At 40.8% G+C, this 21,132-nt stretch overlaps 1 protein-coding gene across 3 annotated transcripts in view; it reads right to left on the bottom strand.

Moving 5' to 3' along the window:
* The window catches only part of wdr11 (WD repeat domain 11), a 157,924-nt gene that overhangs the window by 124,081 nt on the left and 12,711 nt on the right, over positions 1-21,132 (bottom strand). For all 3 annotated transcript variants that reach the window (XM_070542160.1, XM_054749853.2, XM_070542161.1), the window contains exons 5-6: positions 20,000-20,201; positions 8,837-9,002 (exon numbers count right to left, since the gene is read on the bottom strand). In XM_070542160.1, coding sequence (XP_070398261.1) covers positions 8,837-9,002; positions 20,000-20,201 — 368 coding nt within the window. The remainder of the gene's footprint in view (positions 1-8,836; positions 9,003-19,999; positions 20,202-21,132) is intronic.

Below are 21,132 nucleotides of genomic sequence, written 5' to 3' on the forward strand. Positions count from 1 at the left end.
AAAAAAACTTCAGATTGTTTTCTTTGTTTTAATACAATCAATATAAAACAAGGCTGGAGCCTGAGGACAGTGTAGTACAAGTACAACACCTGAAGTGTACTTGAAAATTTGAATAAAAAAATAAAAAAATCAACAAATACAAAAAACATTCCTTAGTAATTCAAAGAGCTTACAGATCACATGGCTAGATCAGTTTCATGCAGCACTTAAAGTATATTTGACTCATTTTACTTTACATCTTTTAGCTTTCACCAGCACATCAATATCAGAAGTCCCATCCTGAGTGGCGGCCGACTTCAGGATGTGATTCAGGTTCTTGTGTGAGCCTTGAGCGCAGCTTTGTTTTATTTATACTCATTACAGAGGAAACTTGCTCACAAAGATACGTTTATTTTCACTCTACATTGTAAAGTATGAAAATAAAGTTTACACAACCATCTCGCGGGCTGGATTTAACCCGCTTGCGGGCCGGATCCGGCCCGCGGGCCGCATGTTTGACACCCCTGCCCTAAGCTGACTTGTTTATGAACATTTAGGGATTAAATAAATGGGAAACGGAGTGGAGGAGTGCAGGACGAGGCAGCAACAAGCTGAAACTCTGTGAGAGCACAATCCATCTCAAATCAATTGTGTTAGCATGAATGTAGGATTTGTTTTCTCACAGTGCGTCGTTCACTTATATAGTTGTAGACGGTTGGAAATGTCCCCAATGTTCCCAGAAGGGAAAATCTGCTTCGTGTATTTGTATTCTACATGAAATGATATTTGTGAAGCATATTTGTAGTCCTGGACTTATTTTCACACAAAACCTAAAATAACATTTGCCTCCATTTAAAAATAAGCGCTTTCTTGGTATAAAGATTTGTATTTTAAATTCACCGACATCATATGTGAAATCCATGGCACATAACAAGCGGGATTAGAAAGAAGCATGTTTAGCCTCATGATAAATGACCCGCACTTGTATAGCGCCTCTCAGAGTAAGGACTCCAAAGCGCTTTACACTACAGTGTATCATTCATCCATTCACACACACATTCACACACTGGTGGGGATGAGCTACGATGTAGCTACAGCTGCCCTGGGGCGCACTGACAGAGGCGAGGCTGCAGAGCACAGGTGCCATCGGTCCCTGCGACCACCACCAGCAGGCAACGTGGGTTAAGTGTCTTGCCCAAGGACACAACAGCAGAGTTCTCTGTCCGGAGCCGGGATCAAACCTGCAACTTTCCGATTACTGGACAACCCGCTCAACCTGTTGAGCTACTGCTGCCCCAGCATAGACTTGCATTCATTTTTTCGTTCTTCCAGGGACCCATGGTCCGGAAGTAGATGGGCGTGGCCCCCCATAGAAACAAACACTGGCGGGAGTGAAGCAGATGGAGTAAAAGCAGGAGTTGCACTTATGTTGCCTTTTGCACTTTGTAATCAATACTTTTTGAAATGTTTTATTTGACAGATTTTTATTTTGATGCTGGTTTTAACCTGGCTTTTGATGTTTTTGTATTTACTGTAGATGGTGTTCAGAGCTTTGGTTGACCCTTGGTCATTTTGAAGCACTCGGTAAATAAAGATGATGATGAAGAGAATAAGACATGCTTAGGAGAATGAGTGTCTGAATCTCTCTCTCTCTCTCTCTCTCTCTCTCTCTCTCTCTCTCTCTCTCTCTCTCTCTCTCTCTCTCTCTCTCTCTCTCTCTCTCTCTCTCTCTCTCTCTCTCTCTCTCTCTCTCTCTCTCTCTCTCTCTCTCTCTCTCTCTCTCTCTCTCTCTCTCTCTCTCTCTCTCTCTCTCTCTCTCTCTCTCTCTCTCTCTCTCTCTCTCTCTCTCTCTCTCTCTCTCTCTCTCTCTCTCTCTCTCTCTCTCTCTCTCTCTCTCTCTCTCTATGGAGGTATAATGTGGCAGGACAAAAATGGGTCAGTAAAAACGTTAATAAAAAGTTTCCATTACTGTCTTTCATATAGGTTAAAGTCATTACTTACTCCCAACCAACCGAAACACAGACCCAAGCGCGCTCCATCACCAAGCCCTCCCATCTCAAACTACGGAGAGGCAAACGAAATTGTCCCGAAAAAGTGTTACATTAGATTACCAGCATGGTAATATTTAGATTTTTTAAAGTCTGACAAAAAACAAACAACAGTTGTTGGCAAAATTTGCAGAGAACTGATAAAATACTAGTTAGAACCAACTTGTTTCAGCATGAAGTAATGGCATAAAATGGCCTGGGCTGCACTTAAAAAAATCTTTACAAAATTTTTAATAGTAATCAATAATTATTCCTATTGATCAACATAAAAATATTTTATAAATATGCTTTTTCTACATCGTCTAAGCGTGTTTGCATCTGGGCGCTGGGCAGATAACTGTAAATATTATGTTTTTATTATTAACCTTCATATCTGTGTGCTAAAGGAAAGCTAGACTGTTTTGGCTTGCTTTTAGCACCCCCTAGTGTCCGTTTGTAGAATCGAAAGCAAAACCTTTCTCCTCATCTTTTTCACACCTTAATCTAACAGCTGAAATGTCTCCCCAGCCTTTCTTAGTGTCTGCAGAAGTGATGAATCACTAAATTAAACAAATCAGCTGTGTTCACGATCTAAAACATGCAGGAAACGTGCTGGAAGCAGACAGCAGCGCCAGGTATGTCAGCCCACTTTTTTCCAAAATCAAACAGACCAGACCGGCACTGTGAAGTTGCAAGTGGAATATTCTGGCAACAGGGGTTGATAGGGACAGCGTGGCCTTTCATTAACCCTGTAAAGCAGGAGTGGGGAACCCTGGTCCATCGAGGGCCGCTATCCAGCATATCTTAGTTTCAACCCTGCTTCAACACACCTGATTTCAATCAGCAGGTGATTAACAGGCTTCTGCAGAGCCTGATGAGCTGCTGAACAGGTGATTCAACCACTGAATCAGAAGAGTCGGAGCAAAGACATGCAGGATACCGGCCCTCGAGGACCAGGGTTCCCCACGCCTGCTGTAAAGTCATTTTAGCACATACTGGCTCAAGGAAATTATTTAAAAATATGAAAAAGTTGAAAAGTACCCCTTTAACAGAAGAAAACATTTTTCAGTCACACATCATTAGAACAACAGTAACAGAAAACCCTTTTCCTTGTAGACTGTACACAGAATAAATGAGCGCTTCTTATTTTCTAAAGTAATTTGCAAATCTGACCTTGAACCAGTCCCTTGCCACTCAGAACTCAACTCACGTGACAGAAACAAAAATTCAAAGATCTATTTAATATCTAGCATCAACAGTAGTCATTTCTTCACAGACAGGCACAAACTTAAAGCAGCAGAGTGAACGCATCAGCGTTAAGAATTTTTCTCCTCCATTATTGCTTTGTAGCCGTGACAAATCCTCCACGTACCACCCCTACAGCAATCATCAACTTCCAATTAGAAATCTGGACTTCAGAGGAGGGTAACTGGAACCTAAATGTCAACACTGTCACTGACTGTGACCAGAACAAAAAATGAGCAGGTGAGGCATTTCTGGTGAGGTTTAGACATTTAGAGCCCAACAATGCAGCCGTCACACCTCAATAAGGTGGGTGCTGAAAACGAGGAAGAAAAGTAGAAAATGTAATCATTCACAGCAGATGGAATTGGTTTCTTGGAGATTCCATCCATAAAGCAGAAAATGGCGACGTTAAAACAAGCACGACAATAAAAGCAGAAACGACAAATTCCTTTGATTTAAGAGGATGATGAAAGCTATGATCTCAGAATCAGAATCAGAATCAGAAAAGGTTTATTGCCATTGTCAGTGAACAAACAATTCACAAACTAGGAACTTGCTTCGGTACTAACGTGCTACATATAACATGAATAATAAAATTAAAAAATAGAATAAAGTAGAATAAAATATAATAAACAAGCATAAAACTTTGCTATAAAAATGGCAGGTAAAGGTAACATGGCCGATAACGTGACATTATGTCAAGTACCGAAGACGAGCATGGTTGTGTGTTCATAAGCTGTTCACAAGTCTAACGGCAGATGGAAAGAAGCTGTTCTTATGGCGAGAGGTTCTGGTCTGGATGGACCGTAACCTCCTGCCTGAGGGAAGCGGCTCAAAAAGTCTGTGACCCGGGTGAGAAGGGTCAGCTGCTATCCGACCTGCACGCCCCCGAGTTCTGGAGACGTACAGGTCCTGGAGAGATGGAAGGCTGCAGCCAATCACCTTCTCAGCAGAGCGCACAATGCGCTGCAGTCTATGTTTGTCCCTCACTGTGGCTCCAGCGTACCACACAGCGATGGAGGAAGTGAGGATGGACTCAATGATGGCCGTGTAAAACTGCACCATCATCTGGGCCGGCAGCTTGGCCTTTTTCAACTGCCGCAGAAAGTACATCCTCTGCTGGGCCTTTTTGATCAGGGAGCTGATGGATGGCTCCCACCTAAGGTCATCTCATCATGTGTTTCAAGGATGACAACTCGGATCATGTCGGTAAAAGCAACTTGTCAACGTGTGTGACATCACATGGACATCGATTTCTACACATATTTGTAAATAATCAAGCATTTTGAGAATAAATATCAATCATCACATAGTTAGCCGACTCGTTTTTATGACATCTTTCATAAACCCGAGAACTCTGAGGAGTGAGCCGGTTACAGGTAGGGATGCACCGATCAGGTTTTTTGCTGCCGATCACCGATACCGATATCAAAGAATGCTGATCACCGATACCGATCACGTGGATTGGCCAGAAATTTTCTACAACATTATAATGAGTGCTACAAACTACATAATCTGGGAATAAAGGAAATGCAACCTAATCTAAAATGGTGTGTGTTAGGGTTGTCACGGTGTGAAAATTTAACCTCACGGTTATTGTGACCAAAATTACCACGGTTTTCGGTATTATCGCGGTATTTTTTTTAAACGTGCTACATTTTCACACAACTAAGTAAACCCTGTATGTCAGGAAATATTGTCTCCAGTTTGTGTCTAAATTTAGCCTAAAATGTGTTATTTTGTAATTATGTTGTTTATTTGTTTACATTTTCCCCCTTTAGTCTTTAAAATACAATATTTGCCCATAACTTCTTATTTTATGTCTGTTTGATGTCATCATTTTAAAAATATTAGATCAGATGATACTCAGTACTCAAGTAGCCTTCTAATCAGATACTTTTTTACCCTTACTTGATGCTGGGTTATTTTTCTAACCCAACTGCTGGGTTAAGGCTGAATTTTTAGAGGTTGGGTCAATTTAACACATCATTGGGTTAAAAATTCTGACCCAGCGTATTGGGTTAAAAAAATGCGGGAAATAGTAAGATCCTCCCCTTTGTCTGTGAGCCCGCTTCACCAGAGGATGACACGGACATTAATGGAGCTCCACACCAGCAAGGATTTAAAATGAGGTAAGACGTTACTAATAAAGAGTTTAAAGATTAATTTCATTAAAACTGGACATGTAGTTGATAAAGTAACTGATTTTTAGCCTGTCTGTTCAAGACAACCGACTCATAGTTTAGATTAGGTAGCTGGCTACTTAGCTTCCTAGCATCGATATCGATATATATATATATATATATATATATATATATATATATATATATATTAGATAGAATGTAACACAGAGTCCACAGCAAAAGTGCTCTGGAAAATGTTGTGATCTTCTGTCCACACTCCCTGACATAGTGAGGCTCTACTGGGGGACGTTAGGCCTTCTGGCTATTTTATACCAGTGGGAGCATCCCCGCTAACAGCAGAGGGCCTTTATGCTACAGTCATGTGAATAATGTAACACTTTTCAATTTTACAGACAAATGGGTGGATGTGGCTTTGTTGTTGCTGCCAGTGCTTCTCCAAACTGCACCATACAAGTTGAAGGAGAGCGTTCCAACCAAGCAGAGGTTCAGCGGGCCTTCACTGACTTCCAACCTGTAAGTTCTGTTATTTTTTACTTCAGTTATCATTCACAGCCCACTCCAAATATGTTTCAACAGCTGTTTGTGAAATCATAACCTTTATGCCTAAATCTGTTCTTTTTTTCCTCTATCCCCCTCAACTTAGACTGGAACCAGTCTGGTGAAGAACCTGAATGGGACCACAGTGGAGCACCACATGTCCTTATGGCTGCAGAAGACCATCGATGTTCCCAAGAATTTTTATCATCAGTGGAACTGGAATATCCATCTGTTCTTAAACATGTTTTGTGTTGATGTCAACTATCCAAAACCACGTGCACAGATTTGGGGGTTTATTCAGACATTTATCTTTGCATCATGAATCAAATGCTGTGAAGCTTTGAGGGCTCATGTTGCTATGATGTAAGGTTGATTTTCTGCTGACTAAAGCATTAAGGTGAGTGTTGGGTGTTGATGGACATTTACTTCTCTACAGCTCTTCCATTAAAGTTGTTTAACATGTTAAAGACATTACAAGATACGAAATGTTTAATATTTGTCATTTAAAAAAATGCAATTAGTAGTCATTTACAAAACAAGTTTGAATATGAATGCATGTTTAGAGAAAGTAGAAAATGCAACTTTATTTGTTATCTTTGTATTTTGAAAATTAACATAATTTTTGTGATAAAGATTTGACTGAGACATGTTCATTTTGTTTTATTGAATTATTCAATTTGTATTTTATTTATTGTATTGTATTTACTATAAAATTGGGTCATTTTAACCCAAGTTTTAGTAATTTAATAACCCAGAAGTTGGGTTTTATTTTTAACCCAGTTTTGGGTAGTCCTAACTATACAGTTGGGTCATTTTAACCCATTGATTGGGTAGAAAGCATAACCCAATAAGCTTGGTCAAACTCATAACCCAACCCTGCTTGATTAAAATAACCCAGCACTGGGTCGGTCCCTTTTTGACCCAGCACCTGGGTTACAAAACAACCCAAATTGGGTTATTTTTAACCCAGCAGTTTTAAGTGTCAGGAAAATATTGTCCTCGGTTTGTGTCCTTCCAGTGAGCTTTGCAGATGTGGGAAAATGTCATCAGGCAGTAATCATTGTTAAATTCATAATTATTCTCGGAGAGAGACCAACTCTTATCTGCCCCTGGGAGTCCCGTAATGCATAGCGTCATTTCAGTATGGGGGTGTCCGCGACACGGTTTATATGCAGGTAGCGGCGCTGCGGCTGCTTTATATAGCGACTCGTTGCGTTCTCCCTCAACCCAAATCCTCGGATCACACATTTTAGCTAAAACGCTAACGTTAGCTTGCCTTGCGTTGACTGTAGAGTTGTGGGTGATGGTCACGCAGATGTGTCATGAGATTTGAAGCGTTGCTGCCTTTCACAGACACTTTTTCTGCACGTGCTGCAAACAGGATAGCCGTCTTCTATCAGCTGTCCCTCGGCATTCTTCAAATATCCAAAAGATGCCCGTACTTCCCACGTTGTCTTCTTTCAGGGATAATAAATGTCCTGAGTGCTGCCGTCTCCTCCTTTTGCCATTATTTCAGCTTTAGCTTCAAGAAAGTTTTAGTTGTAAACAACAAAGTGCGCATGTGCCGCCGGCAGAACAACGGCAACTTCAGCAGATGATACGGTGGCTGGTAAGGGTCACCGCGCCTACACCGCAGCCACGGTAAACCCACCGAGATAATATAGTTTTTTTTAAAACAAGACTGTTATTACTATTGTCAACTTTTTTTACCGGGGTTTAACGCTACACTGGTTACCGTGACAACCCTACCTGATCGGTCTGCTTTGATCTATTTTGAAAACTCCCATCAAAATCTATAGGGGCGCTATCGGCCGATTGGGATCAAATGCCGATCCATCGGTGCATCCCTAGTTACAGGTGAATCGGAATAGTTCAAAATAAAACGAAGCCCAACCCTATTTACACTTCAGTGTGTCATTCATCCATTCACACATTCACACGCTGATGGTGATGAGCTACATTGCAGCCACAGCTGCCCTGGGGCACACTGACAGGCAAGGCTTTCCAAGCACAGGCGCCACCGGTCTCTCCGACCCCCACCAGCAGGCAAGGAGGGTTAAGTGTCTTACCCAAGGACCAGAGATGGGAATTGTGGCATCAACAAGTCAACTGCATGCCGTGATTTTGTTCTGCTCAGCAACTGGACCAGGTTCATTCACTGTGCTGATTGAAATCACCTGGTTTAGTTGCTGAGCTGAAGAAGAACACAGCATGACTTGTTGATACCACAATTCCCAAGGACACAACAGCAGCATTCTCTGGTGGGATCCAGGATCGAGGCCACAACCTTCCGATTACTGGACAACCCGCTCTGCCTCCTGAGCTACTGCTGCCCCTTATTGAATGAACGTCTAGTCCTAATTCTGGGACGAACAGAAAAGTTAAAGTCCCATTAGTCATCACACACTGGTGAAATTCATCTCTGCATTTGACCCATCCCTGTGGGAAGCAGTGAGCTGCAGCAGTGGTCACGCTCAGGAACTAATTGGTGAAGTCCCCAGTCCAACCCCTTAAAGCTGAGTGTCAAGCAGGGAGGCATTGGGTCCCATTTCTGTAAAGTCTATGGTATGACCCAACCGGGATTTGAACCCCAATCTCCCAGTCCCAGGGCGGACACTCTACCACTGGGCCACCGAGAAGGAAGAGGACGTTAAAAAGAAGAACCAAGACAGAATATTAAATGTTACACTAAATAATTGTAAATCTCAATAAAAGCCCTTGAAACTTGTGAAATACCTCAATAACTACAGAAGCATCAGACAAATATATCCATAAAAACCCTGAAGCATCCAAAATTTGGAAAAACCAACACTTTTGGCCTCAACTGTGTTCTTTAGGACTTTAATTCCCTTAAAAAGTTTTTTGTAGACGTTAACAAATATGACATTGCATCATCCCTCTTACCTGGATGAAGGGCACTCCAGAGCGTTCAATAGCCACCACTCCTACTGTCTGGCTGAGCTCCAGGTCCAAAATTAAAATCTCTCTAGGATAAAGCAGCAGCATGTGGTTCCTTTTGGATGGCAGGTAGGACAGCTGGAGACAGTCATTCAACGTCACCGCCTCAGCACTGCAACATCACAAGCAGGAAAAAAAACAAACAAAGAAAAAAAGTTTGTTTCAGTAAGAAATATTGTTGAGCAGACACATTTTCTATGCAAAAAAAAAAAGAAGAAAACAGTTGTTCGTCTTAACAAGTTGATATCCCCACATTTGGCCTCTGGCTTGGATTCACAGTTTTTATAGTTTTAACTCAAAATCCAGACACCATTTCTAATTCAGAAGGATTAAAAATGGAATTTGCAATGACTAGAAATGCAAATCTAGACAAGAGGATGCCCTGCTACTGAAAAACAACATATGCATATGAAATATGCAAAAATAAATCAACGTGGTGATGAATTAGGAAGTCTTAAAACAAGTTGAAAACTGTTTGATTTAAGAGCTTAACGTTGGTATTTAGTCATGTGGCGACTGGAGAAAACACTTATTACTTTTGCCGTTTGTGAGAGGCACAGATGAATGAGGGAAAACTTAAAAGTGAACTGTGATTAATAATGAAAGGCTGATGAATTAGACAGGTATCAAACGAGTCACGCAGAATTCTCTTTGTATTCTATTAGGAGCTCTTGCATGTCAAGCTGACCTACTGTTTGCCTCAATTTCTTGCAAGAGAGTTTAAAATTCATCATCTATGGCAGCTGCTTCGTTGCTCTCAATATGACAAGAGGCAGCCGGAGACATTGGAGCAGTTCAGTCAACAAGACTGGAAGACCACATTTTCACATAACCATTGAGCAGATCCAAGGTCATTCCTCATGGCAACAACTTTATCCTCTTGGCCATGGAAGGATCAAATAGAGAGAAGAAAACTTTCTAACTCAATGGAGGTTATTATCTACTGGAGAAAGCCTAGCAGATAAAACTGGCTGAAAAGAAAAGCCTCGAAAAGTTATTGAGTTGAATCACTGAAGCGTTTTCTGCTTCCCGGAGTTCATCAAGAAAGAACAAAAAAAAAAGAACTGAAATGTTTGAGTCACTGAAAAATAAACCTGAAAGTGAAAGATAAATCTGTTATCCTCGAACAAATTAGGTGTTCAGAATCCTTCAGTCACAAGTTTATGAATAGTCATCATGGGCATGACTGTCGTATTAATTTTATTTATTTATTTATTTTGTGTCCTGTCTGGCTGTGAAGCAAACAGAATTAATGTCTGAATGCTGGTGACAAGCCTTACAGATTTACTCTCAGGTGGAGCATCAAAGCATCTGCTTTTAATGTCACGCCTGATACTTAAAACTTTATTGTTATTGTTTTTTTAATACTTGTAATTCTGACTGGACAGAGGTGAAAGAGAAAAGAAAAGACGGGGGGGGGGGGGGGGGGGGCGTCCACAAAAACAAACAATCAGTGATGACAAGAGTCTGCTTCTAGACCTGCAGAAGGAGAGAAAAAAAAGATAAACAACACACAACAATACAACAGGAGCAAACAATCACTGCGTCAACCTGATGAGGAAATATTAAATCAGCATTGTTTTACCGAACAATCACACGATAATAAATCACAGTGCATTTAGTGCCAACCACAGCCTCGAGACATGTGCTGAACATGCCCAAGTCCATACTTATGAGAGCACCATGTGAGCACCTGTGTGTGTACCTGCGCTTGTATATGTAAGGTTTCTCTATAGGAGCATCCAATAGAGTGTGTGAGGGGCCACAGATCTGCCCCCAAAGATGTGTAGGAGATGGAAGGAGCTCCAAGTCCCAGAGATCCAGGAGCTGCCCCAGAGCGCAGGGACCCCAGGGAGACTGCAACCAGAAAAGCCCCAGGGGCATGACTGTCGTATTCATTTTGGACCCCTAATGATTGCTTTGAAGTGTTCTTCGTCTGTCCAACTTCCTGCTTCAATGATTAAAAAATAAACCAAGAGTTGATTATTTTATGGCTTCCCTCTCTTTCATACATGATCAAGATCTATACAGAAATTCCTTTAAATATTTTAAAAAGTGATGCTGAGGGTTCTAGAATATTTTCCAACTTGTCACAGTCAAGGGATCGGAACCGACAACAGTTGGTCACTTCTCTTTAGCTGATCAAAACAGAATTGTTTGTCAGCACTCATTGGATAGACCAGTCCTTATTTGTCACCTTCAATGGAAAGAACACTGTTAAGGATGGTGAGGAGCAACCCAGGAACCACAGCGGTTCAAGCCTATTATGAACTGGAAACTAACAGTCATTGATTGAGAGGCTGCTGATCCCAAAGACAAGTTTGGATGTCCACATGGATGAGCCAAATGTCTTTGGGTGAGAAGCTTCATGGTCAGATGAGATAAAGACGGAGTTATCTGGCCAAAAAAATCTGGTAATGTGCTAGCAGGGGTCAAGGTGAGACAAAAGAAGGAATCGAACCTAAGAACACTGTACCAGCTGTCAAACATTGTACCATCATGCTGTGGGACAGGTGCACAAAGAGGATGGGATAAAAAAAAGAGAAAGACTCTCTTCAAATTCTACAAATAAACCTGAAATAATCAGTTAAATGGCTGAAATTAGTGTTGTCCAAAAATGAGTAAACTAGTATCACAATATTTGTGAGATTTACAAAAAATTTACAAGAACTAAGCCTATAAATCAGACAATAGCAGAAGAAAAATAATTTTGCTCTGCATGTCGAGCAGCGCGCCAATGGAACCTCAGTAGCTCTGAATAGCATTGTGGCTTGCCAATCAGTTTGGTGGGCGGGATGTTACTGAAATTGAGCAAAACAAAGATGGCGTTGGCTCGTTTGAAACGGCTTTGGCACTAACTTTGCACAATTTAAACTTGGGCTTTTCTTTGAGTCAAGAGTACGCAGAGGTACGTAAGTTTATTTAGAAAAAAGATGTATTTGACAGCAGAGGGCAGACTACCCCATTGACTGACATCCGTAGCTGTGAGTGTGTCACGTCGTTCTTTGTCCAAAAGTATGCGGAGACACACAACGGGATACAACGTTGATACCGCCGCATGACTGAGCTCTGTCTATGGGTCGTGGGCAGTATATTTTCACATATATAGAATAACTTGCCAAGCTAAAGACCTATCATAAAGTTTTAAAACCCACTCTTAGCCTCTAAAGTAATTTTTAATTTAACACTAGCCCAAGGCTTGCCAATATGGCAAAACTCTCTCTCCAACATGGTCTAACACTTTATGACTTAATATCATCGTGTTGCCTACCCCAGCTGAAACTTGGACACAGTTGTTCGAACTGGACGATTACCCCGGAATGGATAAACAGGCCATTTTTAAGTTTCTGGAATGGCACCCCCAAAGCAATGTCCTCAACGCTACAAAAAATGTGCAAGGTCTGGTTAACAGCCGAGTCCATGCCAGGATGCCAATCTTATTAGATGAATTCTATCTTTTAGATGAATTACACATAGAATAGTCAAACATTCACCCTAAATTATACAAGAAAATTGTCGATAGCTATACAAATAAGTTGCCATGGTGAACACGACCTTCAAACATGAGTGGGAGAGAGTGTATAAATTTGATACAGAGATAAAATCTAGAATAAAATCAAACTTGTGCCTCCAATTCTTTTTTCAAAACCACTGAATAATAAATGATCACTGCTGCATGGAAACACAAAGCTTGAGAAGCAATCAAGCACGTAACGCCCAGACGAACATTAACAGTCTATGACGATTGCCACTATTCTTCCTCCACACTTATGAGAGCTGTTGTACCAATTTTGCTCTCATAATTTAAGCTCAAGTTAAAAAGTAAACTGTAGCAAATCTAAAGTCTCATCTTAAAGGTTCCATATAATGAAAAATCCACTTATTGGAGTTTTTTGCTGAAGTACGTTTCGTTTGCCGACTGCAAAACATCGTCAGAGCTGACGCTGATGGTGGCGTCACTTCCTACTCCGTTTATCCGCGGGCAGCAGAGGACGTTGTCGCCCTCTGCTGCCCGATCTCCCCTCTCCAATGATGCAGTCCCATGCACGATCCAATGAGTAAACTCCATCGTCTCTGTTCATGGTCCCACATCCACGTCTCCTTATCTCTATAGCTTCTTTCATCCATCTTTTGTATTTCTGCTGTTCAATGCTTATGATCCTTGTGTTGTCCCAGTTCATTACATGGTTTTCTCTTGTGCAGTGATCTGTTACGGCTGACTTCTTTATTGTACTTTCTGCTTCTTGTTTTGCTGCTCTTGTGTGCTTTCGACTTGTTTCTTTCTCACACTCCTTTCTATGTTCTATTGTTCGTGTGTTGAGTTGGCGTCTAGTTTCTCCTATGTATGTTTTATTGCAGAGTTTGCATCTTTCCAGTTTGTCTTCTACTTGCTTCTGTTTGGTTATGACGTTTCTTATCCTCTCCTTGAGTAGTCATAGACATAGTAGTTAACAGAATCAGACAGGACAAAACTTTACACAAAAGAACAAACCTCACAGCAGATGAAATAGCACAACTGATTGGACTGGTAGCTAACTCCACTTACTTCACATACGATGACACAATATGCAAACAACTGGAAGGCTTCGCCATGGGTAACCCGTTATCAGCCACCCTGTGTGAGTTTTTCATGAAAGGTCTAGAACAAAAAGCCGTAGCCACTGCCCCCACAAACTGCATAATAAAACTATGGAAACGCTACGTAGACGACATACTGGAAATCATACCAAAAGGACAAACAGAAACACTAACACAACACTTGAATAACATTGATGACACAGGCAGCATAAAGTTCACTTATGAGTCAGAAACAGAAGGCAGCATAGCATTTATGGATATGAAAATAAGCAGGCAGACCGACGGGACCCTAAACATAAACACATACAGGAAACCAACACACACAGACCAATATTTATTATGGACATCAGAACACCCCACCATACACAAAATGTCAGTAATCAGAACATTGTATCACCGAGCAAACAGAAGAACAGAAGAGAGAGACCGTAAACAAGAGGACAAACACATACAACATGCTTTCAAGACCTGAGGATACCCGACATGGGCAATAAACAAAGGAAAACAACAACAGAAAGAAATGAACAACCTAAGCAAAGAACCAGAAACCCAGAAAGACAAGAACCAAAAGCAGTGATAACCCTACCATACATCAGAGGCATAACAGAAAAAATAAGAGCAACAATGAAAAAACACAACATAAACACACCAACAAAACCATACACAACAGTTAGAAACAGACTAGTGCACCCAAAAGACAAGATAGCAGCTGGACTTAAATGTGGAGTCATTTACGAAATCCCATACAAACTCTGCAATAAAACATACATGAGAGAAACCGGACGCCAACTCAACACACGAACAATAGAACATAGAAAGGAGTGCGAGAAAGACAAGTCGAAAACACACAAGAGCAGCAAAACAAGAAGCAGAAAGTACAATAAAGAAGTCAGCCGTAACAGATCATTGCTTAAGGGAAAACCACATAATGGACTGGGACAACACAAGGATCATAAACATTGAACAACAAAAATACAAAAGATGGATGAAAGAAGCAATCGAGATAAGGAGACGTGGATGTGGGACCATGAACAGGGACGATGGAGTTTACTCGTTGGATCGTGCATGGGACTGCATCGTCAGAGACGGGAGAGCAGGCAGCAGAGGGCGACAAAGTCCTCTGCTGCCCGCGGATAAACGGAGAAGGAAGTGACGCCACCATCAGTGTCAGACTGAGGACGTTTGCAGCCGCAAACGAAACGTAGCAGGAAAACAGGTAACAAAACTGTTCTGTGTTTTAAAAAAAGAACTACAGCATGGAATTGGAAACGCGACACAGCAAGAACACACCTAAGATGCTATGTCTATGGTTTTTTGGGTTGGTGTTTTTGTGAACAGGATGTGACGTCATGTGAGATGAGTATGTTGTTGTCTTCTATTGTGATCTCCTTTAGTTCTTTTGCCAGTTCTATGCTATTGTTGCAGTGTTGATCTGTGTTTCCTAATAACGGGCTGATGATTTTGCTGATATCTCTTGCCATGTTGTATGTTGGTGTACCTATGTTGTCTACTATTGGTCTAAGTGGGGTGTTTTGTTTGTGTATTTTTGGCGTTCCATATATTCTTGGTGTTATGTTAGCTGTAGAAATCCAGTGTTTGTACATTTTTTCTGTTATTTAGCCTTTTTCTTGTAGTGGCTTCAGTAATTTTTTCATGTTTTTCTTAATGTTTTCTGTTGGGTCTTTTTAAAGTATTTTGTATGTATTTTTGTCCTCTAACATCTGTTTCATCTGTTGTTTATATTTTTCTTTGTCCATAACTACTGTGGTTCTTCCTTTGTCTGCCGGTAGAATAATTATCTGTTCCTTTTTGGATAAAGCTCTCATGGCTGATTGTTCTTCTTTTGTAATATTGCTGTGTTAAATTTTGCTGTCCTTTAATATCCCAACAACTTTATTTCTGAGTTCTGCTTTTTTTCCCTCATCTGAGATCTGTTGACACGCTAGTTCTGTTGCTACGATAAATTCATCATATGGTATTTTCTTTGGTGTTACTGCAAAGTTTGAACCGTTTTTAATATGCTTTCTTCTGCTTCTGTTAGTTTGTATTGTGAAATGTTACATACTCATGAGCTTTGTGTGGTGTCATCTTGTATTTTTCTCTTTTTCTTGTTGATGAGTTTGTTTAACTTCTTTATGTGTCTTTCTTTTACTTTTGTGAACTCTTTTTCCTGTTTTTCCATCATGTGTCCTTTAATTTGTTCCTCCGTTTTTTCATCAAGTTTGTAATTCCTTTTTAAGTCCAGGTGTCTTCTTTCCAGTTCGTTTTCCACTTGCTTCTGTTTGGTTGTGACGTTTCTTATCCTTTCTTTGAGTAGTGCTCTCTGTGCTCTTTCCATTATGTTCTGTGCTGACTTGGTCCAGATCGGTGTTTTCAGCAGTAGGCTTGTTGGTGTGATGTTTTTGTCCCGGCAGCTTAAATTGAAGTGAAGGTGGTTTCTAAGACGTGCGCGCATGGACGTAATTTTGGGGGGGGGGGGACAGGGGGGACATGTCCCCCCCATTTTTTCCAAAGTCAAGGTTTGACCCCTGCACTTTTTACTATCCAAAAACAACATTACGCTATATTATAATTATTATTATTATTATATTATAATTGACACTAGTTGAGCTCTAGGACCAAGCAGAAAACAACCGTTTGTGTTGAAGCCTGTTTCCCATTAGAGCATACTGTAAAGTCCCCCCCCCCCCCCACTCCGTGTCCCCCCCACTTCTAAAGTGAAAATTACATCCATGTGTGCGCGTTTTTGATGTAAACGTTCCAAACGGCAGAAGTCCTTTGTTCCTTGTTGTCTGTATTTTTCTTAAAAAATCATTGGTGTGTTCTTACTGTGTTTAGTTTCTAATTCCATTTTTTGGTTCTTTTTAAAACACAGGAAAGGTGTCGCCCTCTGCCGCCCGCGGATAAACGGAGTAGGAAGTGATGCCACCATCAGCGTCAGCTCTGAGGATGTTTTGCAGTCGGCAAACGAAACGTACGTCAGCAAGGTAAAGAAAAACCTTTCCTGTGTTTTAAAAAGAACCAAAAAATGGAACAAATGTCTTTGTTTCAGCTTTTAAAAGCTTTTACTGACAATTTTATAGTGATTTTACGATCACCGTCTGAGTACAACAACTGTTTTTCAAACTGGTGACATTTAGATAAAAGGACCCAATCTGTGACAGCTAACAATCACATCACTGATGATTCAACTGTGTACAAGGTAATACTCAACTTAAAGGGTTTCTGTTTTTGATGAGAACGGGAAAGGTGTTCTTAAAACCCCATTTATCTACAACCTGGGGACAGGCCGGCAGCAAATACCACACAACAGAACATAATGAACACTGAAGAACCCATACACAAAAGAATGAATACAGCACTTTGTGGAGCAATTACAGCCAGAAAGGAGAGACGAGGATGTGTTGAAACCAAAAATAAGGCATAAATGATGAAAAGCATAGGGCAAGACAATCAGAAGGCAGAATAAAGGCTTGCAAGATTAATAGAATGTTTCTTATATCATCTGATTGGGTAGGTGGACACAAAAACAGCTGCCTATAAATAATTCTGTCTGCAGCTTGAGCAAGAAGATGAAAGCACTTCAGACACATCTTGTTTTTTTTTATCTATTTTATAGGTATCAATTCTATACACAACATTCAGTACACGGTCACACTTTCTGGAGTTATTCTTCAAAATCTGCAAAGTGAGGAAGTATTCTCTGTTTTCCCCCCAAAATGGCAGTTTTTTAAATTTATGATCTTTGGCTCAATCCGTCACATTTTGATGTTGGGAAGGCAAAAGCGTGCAAGTTAGCTAACAGTCTGCAGTTTAGAATGCAGCAACAAATAAAAATCCACTACCTGAGATTTCTCTTAGCAAAATGGAATTGTGGATGATGTGGTTGTGTGTGTGAGCCGTCTCAGAAAATCTTTTGGAACTGAGGATCATCAAACACAGGAGGTAATATCACTTAGATCTAGCCTTTAGGCATCCAAATGATTCCAGTTTTCATTAAAACTTTTATCCAAACATTCTTACCAATGTTGGATGCATTTGTAGTCCTGGACTTATTCTCACACAAAACCTAGAATAATGTTTCCCCCCGTTCGAAAATAAGTGCTTTCTTGGTATCAAAATAGGAAATCCATGGCACATAACAAGCGTTTTTAGCCTCACTGACTTGCATTCATTTTTTCGTTCTTCCGAGGACCCATGGTCAGGAAGTAGATGGGCGCGACTTAGGCTCCCTATACAGCAAGACAAGATTTCACTTAGGGGTGGAATATCCCTTTAACATTCATGGCCTCACCCATCTTGACTCGCTACGAGAAAGGCTGTTGTTGGTTTAGTGTCCTGGAAACAGCAGAGAACATTCAGACTAGTAGAAGATAACCGTTGGCATTAGCAACTCCACCACACAGCAGAACTCCTCCAGGCTTGTGTTATTAGTGGAGATAAAACATCAACATTGCAGAGCAAACAGAGTCAATGGAAGAGTCGTGTTGCTGTTAGCCAATCAGAGGAGAGACGTCCACTTCTGCTTTCACTGTGCAGCAAAAGACTTCTCTGTACTGATCCAAAAAATGATGGGCTTTTTTTTACCTGAGTATGGCTTGCAAGCCGTTCTTTGCTACCAGAAACCACTGCAAACGTATTGATTGAATGAGTGAAGCACACCTTTAGCACTGCTTTTGAGTTTGTCAGTTTGAAAACTTATTTTTAACCATAAAGTACTGATCATTGTCAGCTCTCTTGAGCCCCCTTCAGACAGGCCATGAAAAACGGAAATGTTCAGGACTCTATCCGTAAGACCTTTGTGTCTGAATACAAACATCCGGATAACGTTTTCCGTAATTTAACCGGACGAATCCCCTAGTAACAGGTCCGGACTTGTTACGGAGAAGGTGGCTGCTTCAGACTGGTGAGGTCGAGTTCCGGACAGGGAGGAGGGGGATGAGGAGGGGACCGGGGGACGCTGTGCGCACCTTGATAGCTCGCTCCTGTAGCATGCGGCGAACCATGGCAGCTCGCCTCCTACGGTACCGTCTCCGCACAACAGAGCGCATCACACCGCTTCCGTGATTCCTTTTAACCATTGAGCTTCATCACCCTGGTCTCTTATGCGTCTTCGTGTGCGCAGAATTATGCTCAACATAAGTCCGATCAGTGAAAGGAATTCTATCTCTTCGTCTGTCATGTTTGACTGAATGGCTTTGTTTGAGTAAATGACGCATGTACGCCCGCCGCACTACGTCCCCCCCCCCCCCCCCCCCCCGACATCTGGAACTTTTCCCTGCTGTGTGAAGGCAGCCGAAAGGACAAGTTCCGGTACAAAAGCGGTGTGTCTGAAAACACAGTTCCGGTTAAAAACCGGACTGAATTGTCCACACATATTCCAGAATGTCTATCTGAAAAGGGCTTTGCATAACATTTATTAAGAAGTACCTCAGAAAAAGTTGCTAGAAGAGGTAGTTTCTGTCTGTAAAACCAGGCTGCACCACCAAGACAATGAAATGGCACAAGAACTAAACAATTCGTAATTTCAGCTCAGAAAGATACCATGTAATAAAAATGACCATGATATGCAAATGGCAACAAGCAAAAAAGAAAATCCGTGGACTTAATCAAAAATATAAATGTTAAGATGTTTTAAGGTGGTTTAGCATCCAATGAATTCTACATCTTAGATGGTAAAAACGTATTAGATGTTGTGAGGGCCAATCGGAAAAGAACAACTATTATTTTAGAAGTCAACATTCACTAAAGGTCCATGTATGAGCCGCAAAAACAAGCTTAGATGAATCCTTCATGAGAATTCCACATTATTTAATGGTGAGTAACGCCCTTCATCAGGCTGGTGGGGTGCGGCTGCAAACGAGGATGTTTAAAATGCAGACCAGTTTGCTGAAGATCTCCAGAACTGATATATGTGCAAGAGAGGATGGCGCAAAGGACAGGAAGATGCATGCAACCGATCAGCCAGGGTGACTTTCAACAGCAGCAATTAAAAAGAACGATACAGAAAAGTGATTTGAACTTTATCTAAAATATGCAAAGAAGTAAAACAAAACAAAACAAAAAAAAAGAATAGCTTGGATGGCTAAAAAATTAATGACTGCTACAAGTTAGAGAACTCTGTTGCCAGACTTGGTTACATTTTAGATCCCCTTGGTAACTTCTTAAAAAAAGAAAATGAAAGAGTCAACAAATCCAACGTAGCTCTGCCTCAGGTGTTACACCAAGTAGGGGATACCAGGAGAGTAGCCATGCACCAGAAGATTAGAGGAGAGAAATGAAACACCCGTATACTGTTGCGATTTTTTAAAGGATCATTGTAAAATTTAAATACTGCAAAATCCACAGCTAAAACAATTGCACTTAAATGGATAAAAAACAGGAGTTCTGCACTTCTACACTGTAACTCCATCTTAAAAGCTAAAAGTGAGCGACAAAATGGCTAAATTGTTGTAATCAGAAGGGTCATTTGGATGTTTTAAAAGGTTTGAGCCATTTAAAATAGAGCTGTAGAAGTAAAGAGGCACTTACGTGGGTTTTTCATTAGTGATGAGCACTTTGACTTTGTTGAGGGCCTTTTTGGCACCAGTAGGAGCTGGGGCAGCAGCAGGCGTGGGTTTGGTGTGTGCTGGGCTTGCGTGAGGACTGGCAATGTAGACCTTTTTGCCAGCACTACCTGGTGGTTTGGAGTGGGTAAAGTCTGTGATGAAGACTATTCCTTCGCTAGTCAACACTGCAGAGAAATAAGAATACAAACTTATTTAAAAGAAAACAGAAATTATTTTGCCCTGTTTAAAATCTGTCATCAGAGATGTTCTTACTCCAGAATCCTGGAACACACAATCTCCAACACAAAATGTTTATTTTAGACATCTCCAGTCTACTTTATGTATTTTGTGCCATTGCTACAGTTTTCTATTTAATTAAATAAATAATTAAAACAAACAAGTAAAGTCTGATTTGATGATATCCGTTTTGCTCGTTCTACTTCAGATATCCAGAAAGTCTAAAGTTGAAAACCCAATAGACATAAAAGGTGACATAAGGTGGAGTTGCTAATGCTAATGGTTAGCTTCTATTATGTGCTCTGCTGTTTCCTACATGCTAAACCAACAACAGCCTTCCTTGTCGTGAGTTAATAGACCCTTTTACTACCTACGTCATCAAAAGTTGCGCGTGCAGCCTGGCAACGAGAGTGAAGGCTTCCTCATTCACACTCGATACTTAAACAGTGTTTTAAACCCTTTGTTTTGAAGTTCTGAGCACATAAAAATGTCGGGTTGTTGTACGGATGCCAGAGTCGCTTCTCTTCAAGCAGTGGACTGAAACTTTACAGAATTCCGAAGGGAGCACATCCATTTCAACAAAATCGGAGGCGTCTGTGGCTGCAGGCCATCAAAAGGGTTGATGAAAACTGGACGGAAAACACGATCCGAAATGCTCGAGTTTGTAGCGCCCATTTTATATCAGGTAAGGTTATTATGTACTAAGATTACATATAAATTTATACGCTTTATTTCATGCTTCAAATTAACATTTCATTCTAATTCATCTGTATTTTCCCACTGCATATTAGTATAAACTGTATTTCTCTAAAAATTAACACGATTGTACTCTGAGCACGCTAAAGAAAGAAACCTATGCAATACTCACCCTGCCATGCA

Source organism: Nothobranchius furzeri, chromosome 12 (assembly GCF_043380555.1).
Source record: "Nothobranchius furzeri strain GRZ-AD chromosome 12, NfurGRZ-RIMD1, whole genome shotgun sequence".
Taxonomy (NCBI): domain Eukaryota; kingdom Metazoa; phylum Chordata; class Actinopteri; order Cyprinodontiformes; family Nothobranchiidae; genus Nothobranchius; species Nothobranchius furzeri.